Genomic DNA, 20,066 nt, shown 5'->3' with positions numbered 1-20,066 from the left:
TGCTCCCGCCCCGGCTCCTGCCGGTGTGTTCCTGGCGAGGTTGGCCAGGAGGCCGCCAGCAGAGCCGGCGGACCGAAAAAAGGTGTCCCCACATCAGGGCTGGCCAGAGAGGGTGGTAAAGAGGTGGAGACAAATACGAAAATGTGCCATGGCCTTCCTGTTTTAAAAGAATAAGGAGTTGCTGGTTTTCCACAGTGACCCAGCCCTTGGGGCCTCGCAGAAGCACGTGGCTCTCTGAAGTTACGGCACAGGCACAAGAGAAGCAGATGCCAAACCCCCTGAGATGGCAGGGGAAGGGCACATCAGATACGTTGGTCTTCTTAATGATCCAGGACAATTGTGGTTGGGCACCAAATCTGATCCTTAACCACCAATGATACAAGATACTTTGCTGTGCTCTGGCAGCCAACATTTATTTATTTATGTGATCCTATAGTTGAGCTTCTCTGTGATCATGTTCAGGAATAGGAATATTGGGTAATCAATACCCTAGCTATGAGTGTAGGGATTTTTTGTGTGGGAGGACTCTGCTTCAAGCAGGAAGCAACATTCCCTCCACAGGTGGCATCCCTTCAGTCAGCAGAGACTCCAGTTGCTTGTAACCTCAAACAGCAGTGTTTAGGCCACTTTTATTAGTCTTGTGTAATGACACTATTGCTATTATTGAAAGTATTGCAATTGGTTTGTGGGCATAAGGAGAGCAGACATTAGCTGTTTGAGACACTTTTGCAAATGCACTTGAGACCTAACGAGTAACAAGATGAATGTCCTTCGCAATACTTGACCTTGCCACCCTAATTAACTTCAGAAATCTAATTCACCTAACTGCTGCGATTAACATCCCTCAAATCCCACACAGTAATGTATTAGTAGCTCCAGGAAACAGTTCAGAGGGAAGCAGGAGAAGTAATAATTCCAGTGACTTAGGCCAGTGTGTAAAATTAAAAGAAACAAACCCGAGTCTTGTTGCTTGGTTCCAAGGATGCTGGCCTTCAAAGCTGACAGAATGTTACACTGCACCAGGATGGCTTTGTGAGACATTTGGCAGTTTCAGCAGCAGCTGATTGGAAGGTGCACATTACCTTAAATTAAGTTTCAACCTGTGCAATAAAAATTTATTTAGATTTCGTTTCGCCTACATACCTTCTTTGGGTTTTCACCAAAAGGGCTAGAGTCTGTGCCTCTCAATCTTCAGGGAGTGTCAGAAAAATAGAGTCAGAGAGTAGGTATATGTGCCATATGGAAACCAGGATGTTTTTACGTGAGCTTAATATGGGATATTATTGACTCATTACGTCAGCTTTCTTCAGCTGACTGAATCGTAGAATCTTTATGCTCTGAAACACATTTTTTTTCTTGTAGAGACACACCGATGACTGAGAAAGACTACCAAAGATATGAAACTGTTTACATAGATAGTAATAATTCAAAAAGCTGTAGCTAAGGAGGCATATGACAGAGATATATCATGAGTGACTTTATATAGTGAATTACTGTCTTTTACAATACAAGACCTAGAGGGCCTTGAGCACAGTTATCAAGCAGAAGATTGAAAACAAAAGTACTTAGCAGAAAATAAAGTGCTTAAAGGATAGCTAGGTTGTGAAACTCTGTCTTTGAATAATAAGGATGCTAAAAGTTTTGATTAGTCAAAAAAATATTGGATTTTTTTTTTTTCCCCATTAATATGTCTGTTAACAGTTGTTAAACACTAAGATATCACCTCTGGTCCAGAAAGTCCCTGAACCACACTGCCAAAAGCTGTATGCAATTGCCAAGGAAGATTCATTACATTATTGCTTTATTCTGACATTCTTGCTTAGGCATCTGTTGTTGACTGCCTTTTTAGGCAAGATACTGAGCAAAAAGTACCCTTCAGATTACTCAAATGTAACTGCTCTCATTAATTTTCTTTTTCTCAAAGGCTTATGTTATTTTCCACATGATTTTGATTAAATGTTCTGAATTATGTTTGAGGCAGCAGGGAAGTCCTCTAGCTGATATTTTATAACTTAGTTTTGGATGGCTTTATGTATTCAGTGAAGAATGACTTCTCATAAAACAGCTCAAATTCCAAGTCACAGTTTGGTGCTGATATGCATCTTTCTTGTCATATAAGCTAATGGCAAATACATTTTAGGTTGAGTCTTGTGAGTTGCTTCTAGCATGGTTAGTCTAAAGTAAGTCTCTTTTAGCTGAAGCAAAGCCTTATGGTAGAGGGGAATGTGAAGAATTTGCTCAGAGCTCTTTGAAAGTATGGTTACATCCATCTTCTCAGATGCAGCTTTGTTATTCCTTTGAGGGACAAAAACACTAATATAATTTATGAATAGCTATGGTAATTCTCTCACAAAAGCTATACATACAGTAATTATTCACTTTTTTCTTGATTAGGTAGCCACTCCCTCAGCAGATGTAAATTCCTAGGAAATTAAGTGTAGAAGACATGAAAAAGTGATGTACTAATAAACTGGCTTTGGACAAGCAGTATGTATGAAGATTACAAACAAAAAGAAAATAAGAACTTAAACAAATGCCAGCTCTCTAGATTCTGCCTGGAGTTTTGAACAGCATTCTACTCATGCATTTTCAGCAGCAGCTCTAGCTCCTTTTCCTCATCACTCCAGCTCCTCCCTGGTGATGGAACACCTGAATGAGCCATTCACTGGGTAGATGAGCAAAAAACAGATTGGGCTGACAAGAGTCTTGACTTTTCTTTTTTTTTTTTAAGTGGTTTATTTTTTATTATTACCAGTCCTAACAACCTTAAAGGTGATATATGAGTTACAAAGTCTGTGTGTGTTCAGCTGATTCCCTTAATGACAGTATTCATCGCTGTGAATGAGTTTACCCAGCTTGCTTAATTGCAATATACATAAATAATTCAGCTGATAAGTCATGTAAGTGATTATAGTGTCACTGTTTTTTCTTTGCTATGTTGAACTTAATGACATAGGCTCTGGTAACACGCCTTTTACCCCAGCAATATGTTGTTCAAAGGAGTTGTTTTCATTTGTGGCTGGCAGGAACTTGAATGTATCTTCAGGTTGCAATTTGATGTTTACTTAGATCTGCGTTCCCACCAAAAGCAGTCTGTGCTTCTTTCTCTGAGAACGCTTGTTCTTGCATCCAGCAAACCCTGTGGTATATGGAAAACAAACAAACAAACAAACAAGTCACAACCCCAAAAAACATTTCTGCAGTCCTATAGTGAACTGATGCACCTGAAAGTTTGTTTTTCAACTAGACCAGTGATACTGTCTGGGTCAGTGGGCAGGGAACCAAATTCTTATGCTGGCACAGTAGAGGAGTAAATGTGAGGACGTGACACAGGGAAGAATCTGTGTGCTTTTTCTTTTTTACTCACTTGCAGGACCAGCATAAATGCATCTTGGCTTCATAATAAGGCTTTGTTGAAGTCATACAAGAGGGTACATAGGAGGTCTGGTACTTTGTTAAAGTGAGGTGCTAACTATGATTTAATACCTATAGGGAGCAGATCTGCTGAATGAGAATGTGGACCTTCATATAGTCATCCTTAAGAGTGTATTCAGATTTTAATAAATTGGCTCTTAACAATCATCTTCTTAAAATTCAAAGTATTAATAATACCATTTTATAGAGAACAAGGTGTGGACACAAGGTCAGGCAATTTCTGAAGGTCAAATAAAGGTCATATAATAACCACCCTTCCATAAAGAATCTTCACTGAAGATTATTTTGACACTGTGCTGCATGAAATCCTGGTCTCTGAATTGGAAAGATATTGATTTGAAGGATGGACCACTCATTGGACAAGGAATTGGCTGGGTGGTTGCACTCAAAGGGTAACGGTCAAGGGCTAGCTATCCAAATGGAGACCAGTGATGAGTGGCATTACTCAAGGGTTGGTACTGGGATTGATGCTGTTCAAAATCCTTATTGGCGACATGGACACTTGAATTGAGTGCACCGTCTGCGGATTTGCTGGCGACACCCAGCTGTGTGGTGTGATTGACACGCTGGAAGGAAGGGAGGGACCTTAACAGGATAGAGAGGTGGGCCTGTGCCAACCTCATGATGTTAAAGAAGACAAAGTGCAAGGTCCTGCGCCTGGGTTGGGGCAATCCCAAGTACAGTTACAGGTTGGGTGGAGAATGGATTGAGAACAGCTTTGAAGTGTCAGTTGATGAGAAGCTCAGCATGAGCCAGCAATGTGCACTTGCAGCCCAGAAAGTCAACTGTGTCTTGTGATGCATTAAAATAAGCGTGGTCAAGGGACGTGATTCTCCCCCTCTACTCCACTCTTGTGAGACCCCATCTGCAGTACTGTGTCCAATTCTGGAGCCCCCATCATAAGAAGGACATGGAGCTCTTGAAGCATGTCCGGAGGAGGGTCGTGAAAATTATGAGAGGGCTCCCTGCCCATGCAGGGGGCTTGGATCTAGCCGACCTTTAAGATTTCTTCCAATCCAAACCATTCCATGATTCTATGAAACAGAACTGCTCAAGATCCTAATAGTTAGGAGTGGTAAGTATCATAACCAGATTCGCTCCAGACCTGCAAATACACAGCAGATATTTTCAGGGACTGGAACAATACAGTATAGAGGGGAAGTGATATACTTTATTCAATGTTTGGAGTTTTACTATAAATATAATGGCCTAATTTTATCATTCAGGCAAATCCTGAGATTAAGCCAGAGATTGAATTGGTTGTTAAATAGTCTTAATAAATTCAGGCATGATCAGCTGAATACTGCTGGGACAGTTAAAGTAAATCAATCTCCTCAATTGATGTGGACCCTTGCTGTCATGGAAATAAGTTTTGCACCCACAGCAATTTCTGGCTTGTAAGAGGGAGCCCAGGGGAATATATGGGATCAGCTTAGTATCTCTGCTAAGGGTGGTGGTGAATAGCAGCTGCTTTTCTTTGTTTTTCCTTGCACAATACTCGAGTGACCACACACAATATTTAGGGAGTAACATACTGTTCAAAGAGTATCTACATAATTACTCAATGCTCTTGTGGTTACACAGAGATAAAAATGTGAGTTTATTAAGAAACAACATATAGTGACTTCTGACTCTCACAGCTCATGTTACATGTGAGGGTTTTTTTTAAAGGAATAGTTGCAAAAGCATGACTATGTGCAGTGTTCTGCAGAATGGTTAATAGAACTGAATTGCAGTCTATTTAAATTATAGTCTATTGTTAGATTTGTTGTAATACTACTCTGACCAAAATGACAAGCCCAGTGCTTCAAAACCTGTATTTTGGTAAAATGTGGCAATGCATGAACAGCTGTTAATATTTAGTCCTCTCAAATATTTCAAACAAGAGAAAGTAATACATTTTCTAATGTCACATGTACTGAACTGATTACTTCTAGCAGAGCTAACTAATTTATTTTGAAAACCATTTGACTTATCTAGACAAAGACTAATTGCTAAATGCAGCTTTTCTTGTATGGAAGGGCTGATTTTTTTTTTGGCTGAGCAGTGCTGCACATAAAATGGATAGACTGTTTGTTTAATAAAAATAATGACTGTGGCCTTGGCATAGGGTGTTGTTTAGATCTCCAAAACAGGCAAGTTAGTTGCAGTCTGGGTAGTGACCTGATTACTGGATCAGACAATACTCCCCTAATGGCTTCTCTGTTCAGTTCTTACATCCCATCTGGTCTCTGATCCTGCATAACTACTTCAGCACATCCATGACCCATTGCTATAGAATACTTTAAACTAAAACATCTTACTCTATTAAATACATACAAAAAGACTGTTCTATATGACCGTTTCTACATCTACAGGAATGGTTTCTACAGACTGCTTACAAACATCTTATCCACATGCAGTCTGGTCAGTTCTGCAGCAGGAACTACCAGGAGTCTCTGGAAGGGACAAATTCTCCACCCAGGATGTTAAATGACACGTTTGGGAGTAGAAATTTGTCTTGCCACAGCACGAGCTGCCTGAGAAGAATCTTCATTACTGTCTGAAATCCTTACCTGAAGGGCTCTGAGATTTAGTCAAATCCTTTATTGTGGAGGTGGTGAGCAGCTGGGTCTATCACCTTGTCTTTGCTCAGTTGAGTGTCTCTTCTGTGCAGGGACTAGCTGAGGAGTTCCTGGACCACCTAGGGAGTTAATGAGTTTAGTGCACTGAGTGTGCACAAAGGAACATCCCTAAGACCCAGTCACCTCACATTATAACTTAAGGATGACTTGACTTTCATCCTTATGTCTCATAAAACTTAATTTCCACAGCTCTTGACACAGCACCTCTGTAATTGAAAACCATACTGAACAGCATTTGTCCAGCTGTGAAATAAGACAAGCAACTTGTGATTTCCTTTGGGTTGTCTTCTGTCTTGTGGTTTAACTGGGCATGGTTTTTCCCTAGGAACATGGCTATAATGCCACACGCACCCCTGTGTTTTGTTTTTGGCTGTTTAAAATTACTATTGGGGTCTAGATAAATCTGTTTCCAAGATTCTGCTTTTTTTCCCCAAAAAATTAATTAATGTAATGAGACTTAATTGCATGTTTTGTATTTGTCACTGACTTTGCCTTATTAAATCTCCTCAGTCATAGCTGGGGCATTGAAGAGTTAGGTTGGGGTAAACAGCAGAGTTACAAAATGAAACAGCCCAACAAAGGAAGGGTCTACTTGTATTCCAACAATTAATAACTCCACTTGATTGCAGCTTTTGACTTAACAAGCTGACAGAAAATATCCCTTGGCTGCTGTTTCCCAGGCTTTATCTAACTTCTGAAATATTTCTTTTGTTCAAACTGATAAAGATCAGTGAAGAATTTAATGCGAAAGAATGGGAGAAGTATTTACCCACACAGCTGCTCTTATTTAGTCAATTTTCTAAACTGTGAGGGGACCAGATTTTCTCTTGGCATTTCACAATCTCTATCATATGAGTTAACATACTGTTTCAGTTGGACACTGAATCTTTTTCTTGGTATTATGTAATTCCTGGCTTGTCAGCACTTCAGCCTTTCTTCCCCTTGCTGCAGCTTCAGATTTGGTTCAGAATGCTATATAGCTATGAAAAAATGTAGTACATACACCTCATATATCTCTGTTCTGATTATTTTCAATATAAAGTGCTAATATAATTTTTTCCTGAAATCAGCTGAAGTAATTCAGGAATCCTAATACCAAAACATCTTACTGTACCTTTGTTGTATCTTCCTGTCTCTATCACCTTAATTCAGGCTAATTGAAAAGAAACAGTATCTGTATCTAGTTATTTTCCAGGAGTTTTGTGCAGTATGAGTTCTATACCATTGCAAAAAAAGAAATTACTTCTATTCTTCTTTCATATGCAACATAAAATTCCCATGTTTAAAAATAGGAATGTATCATTCCTGCACACATGGTAGAATTACTTAAGCTGGAAACCTGATTGTAGCAAGTACTTATATCTTGCTCCTTTGAAGAAGTTGAGATACAGAGAAGTTAGGGTTCATTACTATGTTACTTAGTTTCACAATATAGACTCACTCCTATTACCTAACGCAGAGAACCTTTGTTTCAGAAAGCAGCAGCATTACAAGTGTTTGTTCCAGCGTCCACAGCATCCTACCCAAATCTTGTTTGTGGTGTGATGTCTCCTTGCTTGTGATCTGTGATGTTGAGAATTCAGGAATTTATGAATGTCTACCTTTACATACCAGACATTTTCAAAACACCTCTGATCAAATCCATGTTTTGATGTACAGACCATCTCTTTCTAAGCAGTGGGTGACAGATTTGCTTGCTGCGGGCTCATATACCAAATGGGGCTTCCTGTTTAAACATGACATCCAAATTTCTGGTGTTTTTCTCTGTTCCTGTGCCAAGGAAAGGCAAGTCCTGCCTTCTGCTACATTCCCCCTGCTCATGTTCAGTTACAGTTCTACACTTACCCAACAAAAGACACAAAATACATGGTGGTTTGGCACAGAATATATTTTCAGGAAATATAATAATCACTTAGAGTCATAAAGAAAGAGCTTGCCCTAGTTTTGCTGGGACAGAATTTTTCTGTTCAGAGAAACTGTAGTTTTGAGAGGGTAGAGAGTCCAGTTCTGTGAGAACAGAAGAGATAAGATGCATTGTTTTGTTTATCCCCAGCTCTGGTTTGTGAGTTTCTGTAGTGACCAAGGTCAAAGGTAGTTTTGAACTATGCAGGTGCAGTGGGCTGGGAGGGGTGAAGCCCAGGCCAGCCAACAAAAGCTGGCCAACCCAAGTATTCCATACTATAAACATCACCCTCCCTATGTATCTGGAAGTTTGTGGGGATGTTTTTTTAATTCTACCATGGCTATCTTCCAGAGAGGGTCCCATACGTCTTGTCAGTTGTCCCACACCTGGGGTCTTCTCCTCCACTTGCTGTGACCATCATGTTCTCACTGGAACTGTTGTGCTGGCAGTGTTGGCATCCAGCCTTCACTGATAGAACTGTGCAGCTTGCAACTACTGTCAGGAGCTGAGTATAACTTTGTATCATATATTAGTACTGGGGTTAACAGTAGTTCATTATTACTCTATTAAATCTGTGTTCATTTCAACCCACAGGTCTCCTTTCCTTTTCCTGATACCCCTTCTAGGGTGGAGTTGGGTGATAGAACAACTGTCCAAACTATAACAGAGCTCAAATAAACAAATTAATAGGTTTCAGCCATTAAGAACTTGTGATTGTTCCTGTTAGGGGAAAATGTGGCTGCTGGGAACAGAAATAAACCAAAGTTAACATGTTGAATTGCTACAGTAGAGCACTATCAATAACAAATTGAAATGCAAAACATTTTAAAAATAGCTGTGAGAAAAAATAATTTCCAGGACCAACCCAGGAAGCATGGTCGATTTCAGTTTGCTAATTTGCAAGTGTTCAACCAAATTGAGTCATTGGCTGTGTTTGTTATAGACCATACGGAAGCTTCTACACACTTTCATGCCATCTCTGGTGCTCTGCTTAAAAAAGGAGGTGTCATCTGAGACATTGCTTGGTAAAAGACATCTACTGGAGGGCTGCTGTGGCTATCTGGACCTAGAGACCTGACTTTTCCCAGGCTAGAAAAGCAGAGAGAAGAGCCTGGAATTCTTCAGGGAACGGGGCTGCTCATGAAACAGACAGCTATGATGCATAGAAAGGGTCTTAGAAAAAAAGGACCATTTTCTAGGGGCAGAAACTGTCAAAGGATACCTTTCTTCTCAAAACATTTTAATTTACTTAGCTGACTTAAGAGTCAAAATCAAAAGCTGCAGGGTTTTTTGTACTTCAGTATGCATTTGTGTTATCTATTTAATAAGACCTTTTCCAATTATTTTCCCATGTTTTAACCTGACAAGTCTCTGTGATGGGTTTGAATCTTACCATGAAATCTAGTCCAAGCAAATTCTGTGCTGCCCAGTGTTCAACATCACCTACAGGAGCTCTAAGCAGATTAGTGCTGAGAGCCTGAGAGAATTATAGCTCTCAGATGACTTCTCAAGTGAGGCAAACAGTCATCAGCCACTAAGATTAGTCATTCTCAAGGTTCTCATAACTCTTTGGCTAATTAAGGTGCAGCCACATGGCATTTGAAAGGGTATGTGCATACTAACTGGAACTGATGTGCCATAATGAATTATGAACTCTGTAACCCAGCGGCAGCTGACAAAAGAACTGCTGAAAGTCCCACCAGCACCTCAGTATTTGCTAAGCTGCAGTGCCAGAAAACTCATGTTTTGTGGATGCCTGTGGGCCACCAAGCTTGCAGACTCAGCTCTTTCCCAGTCATTAGGCTGACCCTCAGAATTATTTGCAAGGGAAATGTCCTCACCTCTGCAGTTGTGGAGATCAACAGCATTTAGTCAGAATTGCATTTGCAGGTCAGATCTGAAGGTGCCTGCACCTCAAGTTTAAAAAAAGAACAGGAAGGTGAATATTTATTGTATGCCAGGGCTTGCCTTCTCAAGGCCTTCACTGGGAGATGTATAATCGAATCAAGCAGCACAGGGAACTACAGAAGGCAGCCAAATTTGTGCAGTGATTTATCAGCAGCTGTACTTTAAAAATTGCCCTCCCACTGAGCCTATTTTGTGAGAACATAATTCCTTGTCAGCTGATTCCTGAGGTGATACTTCTGACAGGAAATTCAGCCTGTCTATAGAACACCTTATCACAGCAGTGGACAGAACCTGAGCATTTTATTGTTGCTGACTTGATCAAAGAGTGAAAACAGTGCAATAATGGTAATCCATGGTAAATCTTCAGAGGTAACACTAAACCATTCTGATCTAACCTATAAAACTAATGCAAATGTTAATATTTAGTACATTCACCCATTCAAAAATTAGCTCTGATCCTTACTAATATCCTTGTCAGTTGAGATTTCTTTAGATATACATAGCTTAAAGCAGTATCACCTTAAAATTCAATTAAAAGTAGTATTTTTTCTTCATTACTATTTTTTCCTTGCCATACCTCCTTTTTCTGAGTGAGGACATGAGAGAAAAGGGAACAAACTTCTGAAACATGATTTTTGCCTTGCTAATAAATGTTTGATGTTTTTTCTCAAAATGCAGCATTTTTCAACAATCTCTATAATTGATAGATGCAACCTACCTGAAAAAAATATCAGAACTAACAGTGTTTTCAAATGTATAATGTTCCTTAAATAAGAAAGGAAAGGTCTCAAAATAAGGCTTCATGAAGAATCTACCTAAGGCTGCCATCTTGCCCTTCTACTTCCACCCACTGCCTCCCTTGTGTTGGTGACAGAGCTTGTAACCAGGAGGCAGACCAGATTAGCTACCCGGGAGGCTGCAGAATAAGTAAGAAGAGAAGAGAAACTGAAAAAAGAAAAGAAAAAAAAAAGGGGGTTTCATCTTCTGATACCAGAAAGTACTTAAAATTGCTTAAGCCCCTCAAAAAATCACATGCTGAAGCCTTTAGAATAGTAGGTCAGAAAATGCAGTAACTTAAGATACATCCAGGACCTGTTTTAGGAAACACAACTAATTTTTTATGTAACTGCTAGTATTTATTTAAACTCCAATGTGAATTTGTAATGATCTTACATAATTGTTTATGAATATATGGTGGCTTTGAGAAGACAACTAGTGCAGTATCAATGGCTACTGACCCTCTAACTGGTGGAAGAGCTGTAACATGGGACAGCTAAGAGTACAGAGAGGCTGCAGGGTGCCAAGCTTTGGTGCAAACATGCCACCCTCGGCATTGGTGGCAACATAGCAGCTTCTGGCATGGCAGATAGCTAAGAAGTGGTGCCCAGCAACACTTGGGTCAACACCTGTGGTTCCCAGGGACACACACTGCTTGTGCAGTACTCACATGCTATGATTTCAGTTTGCTTATCACATTCTGGGACTCTTCGGTGCTGAGGGAAGCTTATTCAAACACTTATGAACTGTAATTACATATTTTTATCTTTGTTAGAACAGAAACTAGGACAACCATCCTGCTCTTGAAGTCCAGCTTTCTGGTCTCTCTCCTCAAAACAGTCTTAACCACTCATACCCTCCTGTTTACCACAATTTCTACTGCCCTGTGCTCAGCCTTTACATCTCCTTGCAGCTGTTATGCCCAAAAGACAAAGCCCCCACCCCTAGCAGCCTGGCCACTACCAAAGGGAATCCTTTATCTAAAGCAAAATCACTCTCCTCTTTTTATAGGAAAAATAAAGTATTTCTTAGGATTAGCTTACAATAAAAATAATGGGAAATTATGAGTAATAGTCGAGCTTTCAAAAGGTGGCAAATGTTGGCTTGGTTTTTAAAGAAGTTTTTTCTTTTGTTTAAAGTAGCACTCCTATAAAATGAGGGAGTTAAAATGCAGTATATAAAACATATTTCAAGTCTGTTCAGGTATCTGAAAAAGTCTGGCAAGTCTGAGGATCAACATCAAAAGAAGTAAAGTCTTTCACATTACTGTTTTCCACAAAATTAATCAAAATAAACTGAATCTGTATGAGAATGTTTTATTAAAAATACATATCTTGTGTTTCACATAAAAAGAACAAACACTGTTATTAAACATAATTTAAGAAGTTGGACTGGAATTACTTGAAAAAAATACAGATTCCTGTAACCCCAGAGCATCCAGCCTTTGATTGCATGAGCCACAAATTAAAATCTTCCTATGGTGAAGACTCAGAGGGCCTGTCCTGAACACAGGGAAGTGCCCAGAAGGGAGCAGCTGGTCAGAGGCAAGGGCACTAACCACTCCACAGCAGCTGCCTGTCACTGCCCAGTCCTGCAGCTGGGCATGATGGTAACCTCAGCATGAGAAATGCTGCAGTGGCACTCTTCTGTAAAGGAGAGATACAGCTCAGCACTTCCAGTTAACATCCCTTCAGATCCAGCAGAAACTCACACTAACAGCACTGCTGAAAGAAACCCAGCTGTGCTGCAGTGATAGAACATGATGCAACCGTCTGTTTCATAGCATGATCTTAAGCAAAACCTTTGCTGGAATCCACTAACTTTTAGATTCGCACTTTACATAACTCAGATCCATCTCAGACTTTTAAAAAAAGACAATTTTAAAAGCAACAGGTTACCTGCTAAGGCAGCAGCAAATACTGATTGAATGTTTAGTGTATAAAAATCAAAGTCAGAATACAAAGAAGCCGTCAGAGACATCTGCTATTTAAAGTGTACAGAACAAAACACTGGCTGCATTTACTCTCTTGTAGAAAACATGAGCTTCCCAGGCTGCTTTTCTTGCTCTGGAGATGTTGAAGACTCAGCTTCTTTTAAAGTCATCGAGAGATGTATTCATCATCCCTCCAAGATTATCAAAATGCTTTGTAAATTCAGGCTCATAAAGCATACCAGACACTGACTGTAAACTGACATTTACTGGCCAACTCACAGCTTAAGCAAGGCACAAAGAAGAAAAGACACTGGGGTGATGAGGAAGTAAGCTGACATGAAATTACAAACCAGCTGAACCTCTGCTTTGACCTGACAAAGCATCTAAGGACATAGGCAGCTGAAATAGTATCTATGATAGGACAACCAGAATAATGTAAAGTGAAGTTCAATTTTGAGGGGAAAAAAAAAAAAAAAGCTGGCTTGCATTTCATACATGTCCTACTCCCATAAAAGATAGTTAATCTAACATCATAACTTGTAAACCTAAGGGAGTATTAAAATAATGTAACTTTTAGAGAACTAGTGTTAATTCCTCCAACTGCAATTTAATCAAGCACTCCACCCGAAAAGCTTGTCACATTATTGACAATGCTGGAGTTTCATGACAGAGATCAGCTTCCTCACTTAGTCCACTAATGTCCAAGGCCTACCAGTAAAGGCAAAATTATTCCTCTTCATATACGGTCATCACACAGGTTATTGAACAGGTTTTGTAACAGAACAAGATTTGCCCAGCACAGCATTTGTTCCCACTTCCAATGCATGGAAAAGAAAATAAACTGACTTTCAGGATGTCAGATGAGTTTGCAGAACTGGAATTAAGGAACTCTTTGATTTTTTTTAGCAAAACTAATTTGTTCTGGGCAAATTTGTTCTGGGATTAATCAAATACAAATATCCACTGAGCACCAGAATGCCACCAATCAAACTAACTTCCCTTACTGGAATGACATCTGAAAACAAGATCTCAATTTGGCAAAATCTGAGTAAATCAAATACTTGCTTTAATTATAACACTCTTCAACTCACTGTTACCAAATTTCCATGTAATTTCAAAGCCCATATCAAAAACCTTTGATCCTCAGGGATGACCTGTACTTCAGGAGGAAAAAAATTATTTAAAGACATCCCAGGCTGGGAATTTATAATCCCTCCTTATCCTTGTGAAGCTCACAAGTTATTCAAAATGTCATCTTAGAGAAAAAAGGAATGGGAATGTTTTCCAGTTGAAAGGTTACAGTATAGGAAATTCTGGATTTTAAAACTGCTCCAGTTCAACTTGAACAGTGTTGAAAAACAAGGCTGAGGAGGTTAAGTCTTAATCAGTAATTCAATAAACTACAGCATGAAAAGTCCAACAGCCATAAAGATCAACTCTGAAAAGCTTGAATGCCATCTCAAGATCATTGTTACCTGTATATACATTTTTAAAAACCCAACAATCTAGATTTTAAAATCTCTCCCCTCGTTTATAATCTCTGAGAGAGATGTTGTTATAGCTTGTGTAGTGTTCCAAAATAATCTTTCCTAGCCTTCAGAATTGTTCATGGTTTTTCTAATCCATTTTGCAGTGACATTTTTCTCCAGAAATTAGTAACACTTCAAAGCCTACTTGAAAAATCCATGTTCAAGTTGACCTTGAACTAAAACATTCAAGCTTCTAAATGGTATTTTTAAATTCAAGTGTTTTTTTGTTTTAATCACAAAATAGATCCAATAAATTTGCTAACTTATTAAAAACAGACTAGAAATAAAATTCACAAAAGTTTCTAGTCTCCAGTAATTCACAAAATGTTATTACAGTACAGAAGAACATTATTAGTTAAATAAGTTTTATTTTTTCTCATAATTATTTCAAAATAAAGGGTAATTTGGCACTAATTCTATAACAGAAGTTAAGAAGCTTTTTGTGTATGCAATGGTAAACAATGAACATTGCTACAGAACTGAATTAGTCTGCCAAATACCCTTTTCAGACATCACGTCTTAAAATATGTGTCTATATGAAAAAAAACTCATTGACCCCCCCTGCACCCAGTCCCACTGCCTGCATTTGCATAATGCATGGGGTGCAAGCGTCCACCTATGCAGCTCTTACAATGGGATCAGAATCTAATATTAGCTTATTAAATAGAAAAGGGGCTCAAACCTGCTTTTATCTCAGTAAGCAAAAGGATGAGTGGATACTATTGTTAGTGTACTGTCCTGGCATTAGCAGCAATTTTGTCTGCAGTGAGTTCAGTTTAAAAAACAAAAAGTTGCTCAGAAAGTAACATATGAGAACAGCAACAGACTTCCTGAACTCAGGTCTCCATTGCTTTGCACCTTGGGAAACTTGACCTTACAGATGATTATGCTCAGTGCAAGGCAGCAGAGAGAATCAAGCCTGCAATTTTCACGGTCTGAATGAGCACAAGAACTTGGCTTCCAAGACTCTGTCTTCTTAAGATGCATGTGTCACAACAGGAATGTCAATTTCCATAGCAGAGAGGCGGGAGCGTGCAGAATAGGGCTGAGAGGCATAGCTGTGCATGCTAGGGGTGTGGGAATAGAGGGGATGCCAGAAAGGAGAAGGTAGACTCTTACATGCACAGTACCACAGAAACAGCAGGATGGAAGTGAAAAACAGGCCACCAGCACTGGCAATGGCAATAAACACAGAGATGTCGAAGCTAAAGATAGGTTCGTATTTTCTGTTCAGATAGTTGTTATAAAAAATGACCCAGACTGAGGGAGTGAGACAAATGGCACACGCAAGCAGGAACAAGAGGCCAGCCACGAGATGGCAGCCTGCGCTGTTCACAAGGCATTTGGCCAACTTGACATTTGGCACGGTGGATACAAAGGCTGTGTTACACATGCCAATCAGGCAGAGAAACAAAGCTGAGACAGCAGTAAACATACTGAGTGGAAGGGTAAACTGAAGAACACGCAAATCCAGCTGATCGACAGCAGTGTACCACTGCGGGTCATATATCACACAGTCTCTGCTCCCGTCAAAGCGAGCACACTTAATCCAGAGTCCAGTGTAAACAGTCACATTCCTCTCATTCTTGTTGTATGTGTACAGTCTCATTTGCCTCCAGTTTGGAAGGAGAACTGCTGCAAGGAGTCCAGCTACTGAGGCTGTTCCACTGAGGAAGGCCAGTACTGTTGCTGCATGGACATCCCGGCAGCCCATTCTTCCCACAGAAATAGTTTCCTGTAATTAAGAAAAAAAACTTAAAACCCAAAAATCAGTAGGTGAAAATTTATGGACATATGACTAACCATATTTGACTTGTGCCAGGTTAGTAAACTTGTGTGGTAATAACTTTCTGCCACCTTCTTTACCTTACACACTTTCATGGAGGTAACGCTACCAAGTCCACACTGTAATGAAACCTGGAATTATTTAATAGACTGTAATGACTGCCCAGCTGACAGACTGCTAAATTTGCTGTGTTCAAGATCAAAAAGGAGCACTTTAACATGCGACTCTACACAGCCTTTCATCTTGTGTCACTGGCAAGGACTTTGACAGAACCTGAGCAGAGAAGGAAAATCACTGAGTGAGCATGATTTAAGAAGTTCATGTCTCCTCAACTGGCAGCTCCCCCTCTTCAGCCCAGATGTAATACCAGAGTGCGTGTTCAGTCCCACCACTTAGCTGCATGAGTAAAGCCATCATATTGCAGTGTGCTTATTTCTCTACAGTCACAAAACAATTCTTCAGGTACCAGAAGTTCCACCTACTGCATATACAGTATATATTCTGTATTTCAGAAAGGCTACAGACATGGTTGCAATGAAAGAGGAAATCAGATCTGATCCCTTACTATCCTTCTAGACCTGAAACATCAAACACCTAGAAAACTTTTCAGTTAAGGAACTTCCATGTAGGCTGGAAGCAGACAAGCAGTAGCAAGCTATGCAGCTAGTCATCACTTTGTTCTTTTATAGACAAATAAAGTCTAATTTATTTCATAAGAAAGCATTAGCCATTTATTTACTTTTATTATTTGTTACATTTATTATGCCATCTAACCCTGAAAGATTGCAATATTATGTGCGTAACAGTCAACTGCTGACCATACTCTTTCAAAGAAGGACTGCTGAAAAGAAATAATGACTACACTTATGCTAAAAATGCACCTTGTTCATCAAAAAGATGGCATTACATTTTTGCTAAGAATAGCTGAGTGGGGGGCAAGCTACTGTTCTCATGGTAGTAACCTTTTCAGATAGTGAGTCATTAATAGGATACCTCTGTGTTAGGAGGACCCAAGACTTATCTCTATTATAATTTATTTAATATTACACTTAATGTTAGCTGCAGTAAGATCTGTGCAACCAACTTGCAAGGAAATGGACTTACAACAAATGAGCTTGAGGGGTAAATCTAACATAGCATCAAATCTTTTCAAGCTTTTCCATGAAGAGCTTGCCTTTCCCTGGATAAAACTTCCATGCTCAGCCAGTGCTCAACAAGAAGCAGTGGGAATAAGAAAACCACTGTTTCTGCAAATTAATTTGCAATACTAGATGATGAAAATGTGAGCAGAGTTAATGGAGGAAATGAAGTGAGGTTCACCCATATTCTCTAATATAAAAGAATGGAAAAAAAACAAACGATATTATATCAACGTATAGTTATGGCAAGGACTGTGCATCCAAGACTTTGAACAGCATGAGAATGTTTGTATTTTTCTATTACCTCTGCTGTGCCAGTTACATGGACAGAAGAGCTCAGTCTCTAGGTTCACCCTGTAGTTGCCAGGTGTGTATAGGCCACCTTGCATACCTTGTGTTTGCTGACCACTTCTACTTCCTACTCTTGGGGTAGGAAGTGAAAGACAGAGAATATAGCTCACGTTCCCATTACAGGGTATGAAGGAAAAGTGAATTTGTGATAACATACCCATGAACCACCCCCCCATAAGGGGAAACTCATCCCACATTGTAAATACTGCTATCTTTATAGCTGTAATTACAGCTTCAGTTACAGATCCTTGATTAAGACAGTAACAAAACAGATGTTCTCTTAATCAAGACGGTTCTAGTGTACTTACCAACGGTGTGTCCAAATCAAGAGAAGCCTTAAGAACTTTTAAAAGTAGCAAAAAAGGTATTACTGGATCTAGGAGACAGAACAAGGATAAAGTCAATATCACATTTGTTTCATGCAATTCCAGCAACAGCATTTACACTGTAATACAGAAATAAGGAATCTCAGATATGTTTACATGAGGTCAACTCCATCACCTTTCTACAACTTCCTCTTATTTAAAAAACAAAGCTCAAACTACTTTGTTGATTTTTTTCTTTCCTCCAGAGTTTTTTGCCAGAGCACACTCTCCATCTATCCATCTCTGTCTTCATGCAACAGATATTAAGTGTGCAAAAAACTCCTTTTCTTACAGGTGTTCCAAGACATGGAGATATTCACATCCTGAATTTTATGTTTACAGCAAAAAAATCCATGTAAAGTCATATAAAATTATTATTTCAGATAATCATAGGATAAGACATAAAGACAGGTTCCAGGCTATGCTTAAACAGCAGGGAGGAAGAGGTGCAATGATTTTTTTCATGTCAGAGAACAAAATACGGACTCCAAACTATTTATATACTTGTGTTTCTCTATTCCTTCCTGACTTCTACACAGTTTTGAAGGAAAAAGGAAAAAGGCAGGAAGTACTGGTGAGGCCTTTTCCATTGCTGTCCAGCTTTTCCAGAGGAAGAGAAAGGATACTCTTGTGTATTGTTTTTACACTCGCATCTGGGATCCACACCACAGAGACACAAGAGCAGCTCTGTAGGTCGTAACAGGAAAACCACTTCTGGGCAGTGTCAGACCTAAGCCATGTCATGCAACCTTAAGCTGAGTTTGCTGTACCAACACAGACAAGGACATAAGACTTCTGGGGTGCAACACCAAATAAATTATTTTCTCAAATCATCTAGCCAAAAGAGACCTTACAGCACACACTCATGCAGGCTATATTTTTCACTAAATGAGAAAGTGGATTTCCAAGTGTAGCGTCCTCCAATATGAATGCTGTTGCATACAAGACACAGAAACACAGACAATCAAATCAAGCACCCCACTGGATTTCCACTGCAAGGTTAATGAACCAAGACTGCTATGAGTAAATGCAGCAAACTAGCTATGCAGGGCTGCAGAGGTCAGAGTCAACATGTTTCTTTTTTTTTTTTTTTGAGTTTGGACCTCAAAAAAGAAAAAGTATTACTGTATTACTGCACAGCTTGGAGCAGCTCTTTTTCATTCACTAACATTTCTGAGGATTTTTCAAGCTTTCTATGCATTTAGCAGCAACTTAAGCTGAAGTAAATACCCTGATCTCCTCTGCAGGGTCACACACCAAAATACCAAGCAGTGCCCAGTAATCACCATAATTAAGTAGAATATCAGTACTGGCAAAAAAACCTGTCAGAAAGGGAGCTGTGCCCTGCCCAAGGCTCACTCCCATTAAATGATGAAAACTTGTGTCTGCTAGCTGTTGTAATAAACAAACACAGAGCAGGTACAAAATATTCAACCAACAGCCAACTAAGAAAGATCTCAATTTCAGCAGACATGGAGTTTCTTTTTTCTTCTAGCTGTTTGGTCCATCTGATTTTGTTCTCTGTCACTGGTGGTGTTGAATAACTAGGGGCCTCAGCCACTGCTGAACTACTTGCCCAAGGGAAGAAAGAACACTTTGGCCAACATAGATGAAACCTTCTTGCCTTAGATTCCAGACTCAAGCTTCTTACACCCCAAATATTTTATAGCTGTAAAACTCAAGCCTTTTATATCTGATCCACAAAGGTTCCCAGTTCTAATATTTCTTTCAGGGACAGATTTTACCACAGCTCTTATTGCAAAGATCCAAGTTAATGTACCAAGAGATGCTGGCTGAAACTGGTTAAAAACTAATAAACTATTAACTTCCCACAAGTTAAAAAAATTAAGCAACTAAAAGGCATCTACTAGAGACATAATTCAGAAATGAGTTCAGCCAACTTTGTTCCCTTGCATGGCCTTGAGAAGACCACAGCTTGGAAACCACCACCGTTCTGTAAAGCCCTGCAAGAGGGACAGTAAACACAAGGTCACAGTAAACACAATTTATAAGCAAATGCATTCTGGAGCTATGCACAACAGTATTATCAGTTACAAAAAAACAGTATGATTTTTGGAGAGCTGATCACCAGAAGGAACAGACCAACACCTGTCCTGTTGCTAGATAACTGGAAGTAACTGATAGAGAAGCAGTGCCACCAATTTTTTTCCCTGTAGAAATCAATCACACAGCTTCGAGTTCTATAATACTCCTATAAAATAAAATCCAGGCTTAAAGGTTTAGAATTAACACGCCTAGCTAATACATCAGGAGGTTCAAGCAAAACTAGCAGCACGGGTAATGGTTTTACCAGCC

At 39.5% G+C, this 20,066-nt stretch overlaps 1 protein-coding gene across 1 annotated transcript; it reads right to left on the bottom strand.

Moving 5' to 3' along the window:
• Positions 1-15,085: 15,085 nt before the first annotated feature.
• CLDN12 (claudin 12) lies at positions 15,086-15,823 on the bottom strand. The gene has a single exon (XM_010001561.1). It carries the CDS (start codon positions 15,821-15,823, stop codon positions 15,086-15,088), a length of 738 nt encoding a protein of 245 aa, XP_009999863.1.
• Positions 15,824-20,066: the final 4,243 nt, after the last annotated feature.

This window comes from Chaetura pelagica, unplaced genomic scaffold (assembly GCF_000747805.2).
Source record: "Chaetura pelagica isolate M959 unplaced genomic scaffold, ChaPel_1.0 scaffold127, whole genome shotgun sequence".
Lineage (NCBI taxonomy): Eukaryota > Metazoa > Chordata > Aves > Apodiformes > Apodidae > Chaetura > Chaetura pelagica.
This window is presented reverse-complemented; position numbering and strand designations above follow the sequence as displayed.

Bases quoted from the DNA above. Each gene is read 5' to 3' on its own strand.
- CLDN12 (XM_010001561.1), bottom strand. From the start codon at position 15,823: ATGGGCTGCCGGGATGTCCATGCAGCAACAGTACTGGCCTTCCTCAGT.